The following is a 13,736-nucleotide window of genomic DNA, read 5'->3' as shown; positions in this document are numbered from 1 at the left end:
ACTGGAAGAATGCTTCTACTTTTCAAAAGTGGTTTTTCATATTCTCACCAAAATATGTGTTTTAAAAGCTAAAGCTCATTCTGAAACATAAGGTTTGTCTAGTTTTCAAATAATATTCCTGTCCTCTGTTCCTCCCATAATTGCACAAGGCCTCAGCATTAAATAAGGAATTTTACCATAAATTTGATGTAAATTGTTTAATAGTATTTAGAGTATGAGATTGACTAATGCTATGATAAATGTTGTTAAGAAATTTAAAAATAATTAGAAAGGAGATAGCTACTCACGTTTGAGGCTGTGATGGGTCGTCCCCCAAAGAAACGCTCTCTCCTTGAATTTCATTGAAGCACTTCTCACAGAAATGATACCTGTCGGCAAGAAGGCCATATTTGGGTGAACTGTTCCGTCCACACAACACAGCCCAAGCCAAGCAACGGAGCCACCAATCACAGCAGGCCAAGGAGGGGGGCGGGAGCAGAGAGCAGGTCATCAACGGCGACAGGGACATTCAATGATGAAGATTTATGGGACCCAGAGTTTGTGTTTTGTTTTGTTTTTTTGTTTGGGTTGGTTTTTTTGCAATCAAAGCCAAGTGCAGACAACGACAAGCATGAAGGAGAAATAAAAAAACAACACACACACACGAACAAAGAAATAGGGATTTGCAGGACGAAAAACAAAAACACAGAAGCAAGACAGGACAACACAAAGCAGAAAGCCAAGGCAAAGCACAGATTAGCATTAAATCTCTCAAATGGGATCACAAGCAGCAAATTATAGCAAATAAAAAGAGTATTCCATTTTAGTATGCCCATGCCCTCCTCATTTCAATAATCAATGCTACAATAAAGCAGAGAATCAAAATGAAGAAAGGGTAAGAGCAATTGCTGCTCTGACATCTGCATCAGGGTAGCAACTCTTTTCACAAGAACATCTGCCAGGAGAGGGCTGGAAAGGGGTGAAAACAATCCATCTTGAGAATGCTCAAATGTTGACAGGCCAGTCCTTCCCCTCAAAGCATTTTTTGTTTGCAACATCTGTTTAAAGCAGCAGTAACCATCCCCAAAACAATTTCTATGTAATTGTTCATGATCTGCCAAAATGACAGGTGCTTTAAGGCATCTGACAATCAGATATGCATATGTATGTTCTTAATATGTGACGTACTGATGTTCCATGCCTCCAAATTGATGTATAATTGACATATTAAAAGGATTCCATCTTCATCTAAATTAATGTTGAATGCTTTACTCAAGATGTTTTTTTACCCTCAAGAGTGCACAGAAACTGCAGCCTTTCCATTGCTAAGTAAGTTAATTTGAGTGCAAACATACAACAAAAAGAAACAAAAACAAAAAACAAAACTGTGACAGTATTATAAAGCAAAGCAAAACCAACACTAGAGGAAATGTAATTGCTAAGGAACGGATCACTTCTTCACCACCTATGTTTCCTATCTATAACAGGTTAGTTTATTTATTACACTGATACAATGACAAACATTGATTTGGACATTCAAAAGACCAGTGTCCAAAGAACCACTTAGTGTTTTCTGCTGGGGGGGGGGGGGGGCTTTGCCTTGCATGTTTTGGACAGCAACCTTCCATTCGACATTGATTTTGAAACTCCTCTTAATTTCAAAAGCTGTGATATGGCATGACAGTCTGCTGATTAAAGGTAAAAAAATCCAGTAGCAATGCCCTAGCCCATGTACACACCTACAGCAGTTCTTTGGATCTCAGCTCATATGTATACATATGATGATTTCTTTACTCAAGTGGGCATTTGTGATAAAAATGACTTATGGCATGAAGCTGTAAAGTTATAGAAATAAATTAAAGCTTAGCTTTAGATTTGTTAAAGAACTAGTTATCTACTTCAGCAACCCACCCAAAGCATGATTTGCAGCAATACTCCTGACAAAAAACGTGAAAAAGTTGTGTTCTCAGTTTTGCTTCCTCCCTTAAAAGAGCTCCAAACACAGTTTTTCCTATCAGATGTTTTCCAACCCCAAAGCAGAACATAGAACCGTGCTATCACAGAAAGCAAGTCTTCAGAAAGATTGCCATCATCATGTAGGTGGTAAAATTAAGATGCACGGTGATGATTATTTAATCAAACAACTCCAGAATTCACTCCTCAGTTAATTTCCACTTCAGAAAAGAGCTATCGAGAACAAACTGAAGGCTGCAGATCCAATGGAGTACAGAGAAGTTGCTGGTTTACTGAAATTCCCATAAAAGATGCTGGACCAGGTAGATCTTGGTCTGATGCAGTGAAAGATTTAGCTTCTTAAACAAAAGTACATACTCAGGAACACTTGACAGTTATGCCTCAATAGTTAAGAGATCCCAAGCATACACACAGGAGTGCTACTACCATAGAAATTCTAGCTGAGCGTGAGAGACTGTAAGAGGCAGAGTGAAGTCAGCCCCTCTCTGACCTTGCAAGCACCCTGCTTTTCACGCGGCTCAAACAAAACACAGCTTTACAACTACAGCTTTGGTTGAAATAACTGATCTAAAACAGGAAATGTGTATCCCTTAGGACAAGACTGAATGTTAAATGCAGTGAACTCAAGATGCAAACATGCATGCTTTTCTGTGCACTGTTTCATACAGAGGAAAAAATGATGGTTTTACTGCAAAAGCTTTGAACTTATCTAAAGCATATGGAGAGTTTATATTAACATCCTAATTTCTGAAACAGGAAGTAAAAGTCAATTGATGCAACAAGGCACTTGGCTTGCATGGGAAGTAATCTGCTGAGAATGCTACAAATATAAGTGCATGCCTGCCTATATCTAATATAATTTTTCACAGCAGGTGCAATGCTGTACCCAAGCATTTTCTTACCTGTTTTGGTAACTGTAATATGTAGCATCTCGTGGGATTGTGCATAACTGTTTGCCATAGCAACATAAAGTCTGTGGTGAAAACTCCAACTGAAAAGAGAGGGGAACGCAGGTTGCTTACAGGTATCCAAGAAATAAGACACTTTAAAGCAAAGTTTCAAAAGCTGCTACTACATTGGTAATCCAAAAGCAGCGAATGCACAGATCCCACCCAATGACGGCATGTACACTATCTCCAGAGGGCAGGCTGGGCTCCAAATTTTCCTAATGGATAAGCTCTAGAAGGTTCCAGACACTGTCCTGAAGAGGCAGAAAGCCCATACTTGGGATTGCACAGAAACCTCAGGTTTTTGTTTATAAGTATTCATGAAGTATTATTCATGAATAAGTATTCATGAAGTATCAGTGGTGGTAGTTCAATATCAACACTGTCCGCCCCTCCCCAAGCTCCTAGAATCAGAGCACAACCTACAAATGTTGTGGTGCTAATGATGATTCCTGTACAACATAACATTTATTAGGCAGTAGTTTTATCCATTCGGAATGCTGTTTACCCCAAAGAAAACCTTGCCATCAAAATATTTTGTACACAACTACATGTAGGGGTAGACCAGGGACAATAAACTTCTTAGCCTTGGAGGACCATCTGCTTTATTGCTTACATGCAGTAGGAAAACAATTGAATGTTGTATTTAATGATGCACATTAAGACTCTGGAGTAAGTACGGAACACAATTTAAGACAATCCTAAAATAGTTCACCATACTTGATTTCTATATTAGCATTCAAAACAGACTTAAGGGATCCTTAAAATTAGACATTGAAGTGTTTGGGTAACTTCCTGAAATTCAGCTTAAGATGACTCTCCTTACCTTTCGTCCACAACAATAGCCAAGGCTCTGCATAACTGGATCAATTTCCTGCTCAAACACCTCTGCCAGCTTGGAACAGTACTTATATACTCTAGATGTTTTGCGGTTGTAAAGCCAGGCATTGTTGAACATGAGCCAAATATCATCGACATACTGCCAGGGCTCCTGGTACTGTCCTGTGTCAAGCTTCCTCTTGATTGTAGAAAGATCCATGGGGTTCTTTACTATATCAAAGTAATCCTGAAAAATAAATAAATAAGAATTCTGAACCCTTGGGTGCAGACCTGGAATGTCTTTGCTTATCTCATCTACAAAAGCCTGAAACCCCATCTCAGAAAGTAATGGGTAAGACATTTGCTTTCGGTCAGACAAATTTAAAAATGCCCAGTACAGAAGACAACTTTGCTCTGAAGGAGACTAATCTGAAAAAAAGAAAAAGGAAAAAGATGGAGCTACAGGATCTTGTTGTTACACACCAAAGCCCTGGAAAAGTAGTTATGCATTGAGAGAAATGTTTCTTTTCAATACACTTACAGGAATTCCTAGTAGTTGGGGATCCACAGGCTGTCGGAAGGGAAGGGACTCTGGGTCCTGACGGTAAAGTGCCTCCAATGTTGGCATAAGTGCCTGCCTCAACTCTTCTGGCTTGAAAACTTGTGAAAGGAGACACATAACATAAAATTAACCAAGAGAATTAGAAATCTGATTAACATCAAGACAATGCTTCATTTCCAGTTTCCCCACTCATTATCCAATGGTGAAGTGTTAGGCACTGACTAATTTACAATAGTCAGAACAGGAATCTGATACGGAACAACAGTAGGAATTAAAAATATTTTACTCAAGAGCTAATGTGCACAGTAAATGTAAAGTTTGGCTAATAATTAAATTTCATAGGCCTGCCACCTAACCAGTGTTTCGTTAGATAAGGCACATCCTTCTATGGATGTCCTATTACCGAAATTCAAGTTCAAGTACCGAAGTTCAAGTCTCAAACTTAAGAAAACTACACACGTTCTCTATGTAGCTGAAAAGAAACAGTAAACTTACTTTTCCTCTTTGACTGTCCTGAAGCTGGTGAAGACTGAGTACCTGGAGTACTAGGTCTTTCCTCCTCTTCCTTCACTTCTTGCTTCACTTCTGGTTTTTTCTCTTCTTGCTCTGTTGATTCAGATTTGCATTCCTCAGACATGGATTCTACCTTAACCTGGAAAAGCAAGAAGACTTTTATGAGCAAAAAAGCAAAAATAAAATAAATAATAATAAATTACCACACCTTCAAGAATAAGAATGAAGAAAGTGGCTGGGTGACACTGTATGTACTCCCTCTACTGCAGTGGTGGTGAACCTATGACACGTGTACCAGGGTGGGTTGTGATGGTGTGGGTTTGGATCCGAAGCAGGTTTGGATTTTTATTTTTTATTTTGGCGGAGAGCAACAGCTCAGCTAGCCATCGATAAACAGAAGGGTCTGTCTCTTACCCTTGAGGACAAACAGCTGGCTCGGGCTGTGCTGCTGTTTTCAAGATCCATGATGCAGAACAGGGTGGGGGTGGAGGAGCCTGCCCTCCGACACCAGGGAGAGGAGAGCTACGCTGGGCCACGCTTGCGCGAAGCAAAACACACACACGGGAAAGGGGGCAGCTTTGCAATGTGCCACATCGGGATGCTTCTGCCTGGCTTTTGCATAAGCCTGATTTCGTTGCCTTTCCCTCCTTTTTTTGAACTCAGAAGGAGGTTGCTCTTTCGCCTGTGCTGGAGAGCACGGACCGGGTGGGGAAGAGGGAGAGCCAGTGAGAGGGCGGGCGAGGCGCAGAAGGAGTGAATGTCATGAAGCGGGGCTAGAAGAAGTGAAGGGGTGGAGGCAAGCTGCTCCTTGAAGACACCTCACAACAGGAGACCTTGCTGCCTGCACGCTGCGAAGCCAATGAGCCTCAGTTCTCCTTCCTGCCCACCCAAAGCCCAACCCAACAGAGCGACTCCAGCTTCCCTGGTGAATGGGTCGGTCAGCCAGCTCCTGGTTTTCCCGAGTCCCACGCTGAGTCCTCTGTCTGTGTCTGTCTGTCTGTCTGTTTCCTCTCTGCTTTTCTCTTGTTCTCCGATGCCCGGGAGAGAAGCGCCGCAGAAGGGGCCGCAGAGAGAGAGAAACAGACAGACACACACACTTCCCCACATATAATAATAATAATAATAATAATAATAATAATAATAATAATAATTTATTTATACCCCGCCCTCCCCGGCCAGAACCGGGCTCAGGGCGGCTAACACCAATAAAACCACAGTAAAAACATAATAGGGGAAAAAGAGAGGGGGGGAAAACCAATTTAAAATACAGGTTAAAATAAAATTTTAAATGCAGCCTCATTTTAAAATAGCTGATAAATCAAGACCATAAGGAGAGGGAAACATAAGGGTCAGCAGACCGAGTCCAAACCAAAGGCCAGGCGGAACATGCAGGGAAAGTATCCCAAGAGTGCTTCACAACACACACAAGTGCTGTCAAATTAATAGTGCAGATGAATTTACAGCAAGGCCACTGGGATCAGCACTTCCAGAAAGCCAAATATTTCACCACCAGCATGAAAAGAAGCCACAGATAAATTATTGTTCTCTGCAGGTGTGGCTTGGGCTATAACCATAAAACATTTTTTTTAGTCTGGGTCTTCTGATGTCACAATGAGTTTTTGCACCAAAAAGAGTGTGTGTCAATGAGACAGCAGGTGACCCCACCCACCTGTTAAAATGGACCACAGGATGGGGGTGGTTCAGAATCTGACCAGCTGGCCAGAAACTGTTCCCCACACAAGTGCTACTAATTAAACTGCTTGGTCATCACTTGAGAGAAAACTTCTAACCCCGCTTGTATCATGCATCAGAGACTACAGAGACAGGAGATCTGGATCAAAAAAACAAAACTGAAATGTTTTAAAAATTAGTGCATTGACTTTCTTAATTAGCAAGTCAGACTGGTATAGTAGATAAAGTACCAATTTGGGCAGACCTGGGCTAAAATCCATGACATTTACAGGGCGACCGTGAGCCACTTACTCTCTTTTCAACCTAATCTACTTCATAGGGTTGAGTGGATATATTGCAGCCCCCCTTTCCCGTATCTCTCCTGTTCTTCTTGGAAGAAAAAGATCCAGATGTGATCAAATGAATGAATTCCTAGGCATATCCAGTGTGAATGCCACACTCTCACCTCTGGCTTCTCCTCCATTTGAAGATCTGTTTGTTCTGACTCCTCCTCTTCCATTTTAATCTCCATTTTAATTTCAGGCAAAGGCTGCTGCTGCTGCTGTTCAGGAGCAGCCTGTTGAGAGTTCACATCTGCACTGTTGGTGGATGGTGGGTTTGATACTTGCCCATCAATGTTTGCACCTGGATGTGAAAGCTACAGAATGAAAGCAACAAAACTAGTAAAGCTACATGTCAAGTAGTGCTACACAGTTTTGCAGCAATTGTATTCTTTGCTTTATTTTGTGCTTCTAAGCTAGATGGTATCTCAAGCAACTTATGCCACGTGCATCTCAATAAGAAGAGGCGCTACACAAAAAAACCCCAATATCTTAATACTAGCCTACCACGGAATTATGTCTAGCTATACCACTTTCTGCACCTTCTTCCCCAGAAATCACACACACATATTTTTATCAGACATCTGTAGCTGAATTAATTCTTTGAAACTCTGCTATACAAAAGACAGCATGCATTCCAAAGTCCAGCATACTGTTCTATACCTTCATGCAATGCATGCTATTGAGACAGCAGAAACCATTTAACCTTTGATACTGTATATAACAACCTAAAAAGATTTTGCCCAAGGTTGGACTTTCACTCTTAATAGCCCTAGAAAACTTAAACTTCCTTACGGGTGTTGTAGGATGCTGAGGCTGCAGTGCTGCTGTAGGGGTGGGCACAGATGCAGTCGTGCTCTGTTGCGAAAGAGGTTGCTGTGGCAGCTGCTGCTCTGCAGAAGGGGTAACAGAAACTGGAGGCTGCACTTGTGGAGTCAGCTGAGCCTGGGGAGGTGTTGGGGTCTGCCTCTGTGGGGGGTGCATAGTTTGTGACGGTGGTCCAGGTGGCATCGCTTGAGGAACAGTGGCAGGAGCAGACGCAATTGTTGCCTGTGGTGGTGCTGGTTGCTGCTGCTGCTGCTGCTGCTGCTGGGATACCAGTCCTGGGGGTGTATGGTGAGGTGTGGGAGTACGACTTGGTACTGGAGAAGGAGAGTTTCGATGTAAAGTAGACTGTGGAATAGGAGGGCAATGAATATGACTCCCTTGAGAACCTGGCGCCACTACTGGAGAAGTCACAGGACAGGAAGAGCTGGTCATTTGTGCCTGTTGAAAAAAAAGGAATTGTCAGTATCTGAATAAACTATGTTTGGTATCAACAACTGAAAGTCCCAGGGGCAGATCTAGTCTCCATCAGCTCCTGCTCCCTCAGTTTGGAACACAAAGGAGAAAAGGATGTGGAGGGAGTGGTGTGACTTGCAGGCAGTTCACATCGGAGAATGGTGGAGCTTTGGCCCATCCTCCTCCTTCTCCCACTCAGTGGCACTCCTGTAGAACTACTTGCCAACCAATGAGAATGTGAGTAAAATGGAAGGCAGTGCACAGAGAACTTAAGGATAAGTACTAAGTACGCTTGCCTGAAAGATGGTCCTCACTAGATAATCAGTAGTGCCAGTAACTGTCTTGAATTAATAATTTTGCTCCCTTTTTATCATTCATCCAGGTCTACCACACACACAATCAAATCCACATCCAAACAGCCTGCCAACAGAACTTCTCTCAACATACTTGAGACGTGGGAGTCTGATTGCCAGGTTGAGTCATAGGCGTGCTTGTTGGATTCATTCCAGGAGACAATGTAGGATATTGGGTCTGCTGAAGGAACTGACTTTGATTGGAAGGTTGTGACACCCCTTGTTGCATACGTGGGGAAAATCCCATCTGTAACAAAGTATTTATTATGAATGAATAAAACATTGTATCAAGCTAATAGTCAATGTTAAGAATGACATAGTACTTCCAGACATTAACATAGCAAATTTATTGATACCCTCTTATCAGATAAGTTGCCAGGGACTATCATGGCCAGAGACTTAAATGGTACTGCCTCTGGATTCTCAGCCCAGTAGCCCAATAAAATTCATTATTTGAAGCATGTTGCAGGTCTAACTTAGTTAACATAACTGGTTAAAATATGAACAGTACTCCCTATTTAGAGAGTGGACTACCAACACATTTAAATATATAGGGTGGTATTCAAGGTAGACCCACCAAAATTAATAAACATGACCAAGTCAGATCTCTTAATTTCAACAGGTCTACTCTGAGCAGGACTTGAGTCAAACAGCACCTATATAGTTTGGGCACAGCAGCCAACAATGGAAAGCAAAGTCAACCAACCTGGTTCATGGTCCCCGTCTGGCTTAGCTGTCCAGGGTGCTGAAGGGGAGGAGTTTGCCGGGGTCCAACTGACTGCATTTGCATGGTCATCTGGCCAAACTGATTCATTCCTGGAAGTTTACATGTTTAAACAAGATTGGTGAGTTCATCAGAATATTTATACTATGCCACACAAAAAGTTAAATTTGTAAAAATCAGAGAAGGATGGGAATCTTTTAAATAGGCAAGAAAGAAGGAGGAAGATGTCAGGGACAAACCAGTATCAGGACTGTGTGCAAGAGAATAAGGAGACCCAAGGGAGTGTGAAGCTTGAAGTTAAAATGAATAGAGACAGGAAGCAAAGGCAAATAGGAACTTTATCATGGCACTGGAAAGAGACACTTACAGCACTGACATTCTGAAACAAATCAAGAGAGGAAAATGTACCAGAAATGCAGAAAAATCAAGAAAACACAGCTTGGGGAAAATGATTACATATGGACATGGCCTGTTGCAATAAAAAGAAAAGGGTGGCTCTTAGAGACACTGTAAAGTATGTGGAAAGATTTTGGCAATTGACGTTGCTGCTGCTGTGTCCTGCCATTCCACTGCCATGTCCTGCCCAATGCTGCTGTTGGCCTCTCACATCTGGACATACTGACCCAACATGTGCCAGCACTTTGGAATCTATGCCAACTCAGTGCTCGGCTCTGATCTGCTTGTGGTGGCTTGACATTTTAGAATGATGTTGGACATTGCATGATGGGCAATGTCAAGCATAGCATTTGGGGCAATTTACATTGGCAGGCAGCTGCTAAGCACTAGCTCAGCACCCATTCCAAAGCATGCCATGCAGGAAACATATCTGGAGGAAGGTGAATAACTGATGGTGGTGGCATGCTGTGGTAGCACCGAAGTGGGAGCCGAATAGGGTGGAAGCACTGTCAGGTAGGGGACCATGCTGGAGCTGGCATGGGAAGTGGTAGAGACAATGAAATGTCCCTACTATAGTGCCAAGTTGTTCACCTCTCTTTTTCTGAACTCTTACCTGATGGTGTCTGCATTCGATTCACCATCTGGTTTGGCACATTGGCACGAATCATAGATGGATCAGGAAGAGGACCGTCTGTAATGTAGTTGAACACCAAAATTAAAGAATTCAGACATTTTCATTTTTAAAAAAGTCACTTTAGGGTACGGGGAACTTTAATTCTTAAATTCTTGGACATATTTCAGCATTTGGGGAATATTAACTTTTACATCTAGGATGCTAAAAACCTAACAGCAGCGCTATCTTTATAAAATTCAGCAGCTGATCAACCAAGTTCTATTTTCAAGAACCAAATGTATCTTTAGAAATGAAATGCCAGGATGAAGGGCATTATTCTGAAGGTACTTTCAACAGAATGTGAAAGCATGCACAGTTCTCCAAGCATCCTCCCTGAAACTGACGATTATGTATCACAAGCAGAACAAAGGAAACCTTAAACAGAACTATATGTAACTGAAGAGAGATTAAAGGGTGTAATGTCATTTGTGTAGAACTATATGTTTTATTGATCAAATGTTTGCAATTATACAGATATATCAGAATGCTGATAATGAGTTAGCCGTTTTCACACATGCTTGTCCCAATGCCACCTTTCACACAGACACAACTACTTTGCCATGTTTTCACACTATGCACTTCTAGGCTCTGAACAAATCACACAACTATATGGGGTGAAGGCTCATATGGATTATTCCCTCTGTACCCAGCTGGAGGATGACTGTCACCCTTGTAATTCTTGAGTGCCCAAGAATCAAATAGATTCAAATGTCTATTCTTGTTGTTAAATTCATTGTTATTGTTAAATCAAACTTTGTAAGGGTACAACACTTACTTGCTGTCATCACGGGTTGTGGCTGCCCCATGGGGCCCTGACTGATAGGAGCTGGTGGCATGACTGGGGCATTTGGTATCATATTCTGCCTTTGTAGCCTGGTCCTCCTCTTTTCCTCCAGTTCCTTCTGGATCTTATAAATTTTCTCTGCTAATAAGTGGTAGTACTCTGCCTGCAATGAGAAAAGTATATGAGATGCATACATAAGGAAAGCTTACAACATGCATATTTCCAATCCACCCGAGACTGAAGGAATCCTCCAGCTACACCATATTAAGTTGTAATCTTTTTTTCCTGCACAGAAAATAGTGGCCACATTCTTATTAGAATTTCATTTTAATCCATACTAGTAAAATGCTGATCCTTGTGATGGATGGTATACACACATAGGTTGCCCTTCATACTGTACTGACCTAGAAAGGGGGAGTGGGGAGAATGTGACTGGGGTCCCCATCAGTAGAGGCCAGGATACTTTGAAGTACCAGGGAGTGGTCTTGTACATGTAAGCCCAGGCAATCAAGATTCAGTGCCTTACTTCCTATGGCAAAACTGTTCAATTTACACTTCAAGTCTGGCAGATTGTGTTCCGTAATTCAAGGGCATCATCTAGGCTGCAGTTCTAGGTTGCCTGAGCATTCAGTCAGCTGACCACAAGTACAAGTATCTAGTCAGCAGGCCCTATAAAATACTAGCCTCAAAAGTTTACTCCTTATTCCAAGTAACTCATCACTGGAATGAGCCTACACCAGAATGATATTTTGCTAATATTCTTTGTTTGTAGCTTTGGAACTCAGCCTCTGCCTCCTGCTTCAACTGACAGACAGCACTCTACTAGGTCCCAGAATACAAGGTCTCAAGAGTCTGTCCTTTGCATGCAAATACCCAGTGTCTGGCATGGTAGGCAGGTTTGGCCATAAGGCAACATTGTCCCAACTGCAGCACTTCATTATTGGAGTAAATGGACAAAAGCAAAGGAGTATAACCAGGAGAACTACTGAAATGGGGGCTAGTTTCTTGGTCAGAGCAGGTTTCATTCCTCACATTTGCTAAATACTATCCTATTTATATGAGGTATAGCAGGAACTGCTCAGAACCAGGGCTTTGTCACCCCAATCTGGCTTCTGTTTCTTGGTGAAAATAGCAGCAGTGGGGGGGGGGGACCTCTGGCCCACAGTCCAAACCAGAGTTTCATATTTGGCCTGCAAAGCAGTTTCCCCCAAAGTATGTCACATATGACATCAGGTGTGGGATAGGTAGAGATGCAGCTGTCAATGCAGCTGTTGATACACAGCTATTGATACACAACAGTGCCACTGTGTCCTGGCAGGGAAGGCAGACTTTGCCTCTACAAAGCTAAAGCTTCAAACACTTTAAAGCACTGTGCAAGGCTCTCTGCAATGATGCCATTCTGACATCCAGTGATTGACAGGAAGGTAGACACAAAGCTAGCATCTACTAGGGATCTGGGTTGCAAAACCTAAAATGTTTCCTGCTCCTAAAATAGAATATGTTTGAATCCTTGGAACTTGCTTCAGAGAAAATTGGAATTTGCTACAAATGATGATTCATTAGTATTACTGAAGCATTCCTTCCAAATACTTATTATATATACCATGCAATGGAAAAGAACATGACTGGCTTTTGATCAACATAATTATAGAAATGACAAAAAGACAAATCAATTCATAAATTAATACTTTGATACCAGAAAATTACAAAATAACTTACCCTGCTATTTGCTGATTCATACATGTCCCCTTCTACTTTCCGAGCATAGGAAACAAGATTTGCCATGCGCCTATCTTTTAGTGCTGCAGGGTCAGGAGTTGGAAATATGGCTTGTACTCTGCAAGAATATAGAGGGAAACCTTGAACCAACTATTTGTCTCCTGAACTTCTGGATCCAAAAATCTAATGCCCACAGCTAGAGTTTATGCTATTCTTAATTTTTGTCAACTTCTGGTAAAAGCCAAGAACAATCATAGATGGGAATTCTGTAGCTGTACTGCACCAAGAGGTACAAATTGTCTAATTCAACTCACTGAAAGATTGCAACATCCAGATAACATAAGATGCCTTAATTAGGAATAGGTGTTCAGTACAAATATGAATTTAGTGGTTGTGATGCTAGCTCACAAGCAGAACAAATTCTGGAAAAAGAAATTGAAGAGAATCCAGCAGAGTATAGCTTGGTACAACAGGAAGAAAGAGAAAGTCATGATAACCATTTCTCAGGCAAAACATGCTTTTATAACCTTGTTATTTCAGGGAATGCGACTGATCCAGCAGAATCACCCTACAGCCTCAGAGGAAATGATAGTCTTCTGAACCTTTCAATCTGTAACATGAAGTGTCTTACCACAAGGGGCAGCAGAGCATAGATCCAAAAGTTCTCAGTTCTAGTTCCAGGGGTTCCTAACAAAAGGCTACTTTCCACTCATACGCTCTTTGAATATGATGTCTGAATAAGAACCGAAGTTTGCCACACTGAAACACCTATTGTTTCAATAAAACTGGGCCAGAAGACAGACAACAAAACCAATCTTCATCCAATCAGTGCAATATGTGAATTATGATTAAGAACTGTCCCTTACTCAACAGTGTGCGGTCCGATGAGCAACACTGTTACTTACAGCACTACTAAGCAAGCCCCTGAAGCATCCTAGCAAATACAACCTGGGCTTTTTCTTTTCAATTAAACTGTTTTTCCCCATCATGAAGAAGTGGC

At 41.7% G+C, this 13,736-nt stretch overlaps 1 protein-coding gene across 1 annotated transcript in view; it reads right to left on the bottom strand.

Moving 5' to 3' along the window:
* EP300 (EP300 lysine acetyltransferase) overlaps nucleotides 1–13,736 on the bottom strand; it is a 79,181-nt gene that overhangs the window by 22,086 nt on the left and 43,359 nt on the right. The window contains exons 9-20 of the mRNA XM_079994540.1: nucleotides 12,737–12,854; nucleotides 11,009–11,180; nucleotides 10,174–10,251; nucleotides 9,147–9,256; nucleotides 8,535–8,687; nucleotides 7,602–8,072; nucleotides 6,932–7,123; nucleotides 4,777–4,933; nucleotides 4,261–4,379; nucleotides 3,727–3,966; nucleotides 2,856–2,944; nucleotides 288–368 (exon numbers count right to left, since the gene is read on the bottom strand). Coding sequence (XP_079850666.1) covers nucleotides 288–368; nucleotides 2,856–2,944; nucleotides 3,727–3,966; nucleotides 4,261–4,379; nucleotides 4,777–4,933; nucleotides 6,932–7,123; nucleotides 7,602–8,072; nucleotides 8,535–8,687; nucleotides 9,147–9,256; nucleotides 10,174–10,251; nucleotides 11,009–11,180; nucleotides 12,737–12,854 — 1,980 coding nt within the window. The remainder of the gene's footprint in view (nucleotides 1–287; nucleotides 369–2,855; nucleotides 2,945–3,726; nucleotides 3,967–4,260; nucleotides 4,380–4,776; nucleotides 4,934–6,931; nucleotides 7,124–7,601; nucleotides 8,073–8,534; nucleotides 8,688–9,146; nucleotides 9,257–10,173; nucleotides 10,252–11,008; nucleotides 11,181–12,736; nucleotides 12,855–13,736) is intronic.

The sequence above is a fragment of the Podarcis cretensis genome (genome assembly GCF_951804945.1).
Source record: "Podarcis cretensis genome assembly, chromosome: 10".
Lineage (NCBI taxonomy): Eukaryota > Metazoa > Chordata > Lepidosauria > Squamata > Lacertidae > Podarcis > Podarcis cretensis.
This window is presented reverse-complemented; position numbering and strand designations above follow the sequence as displayed.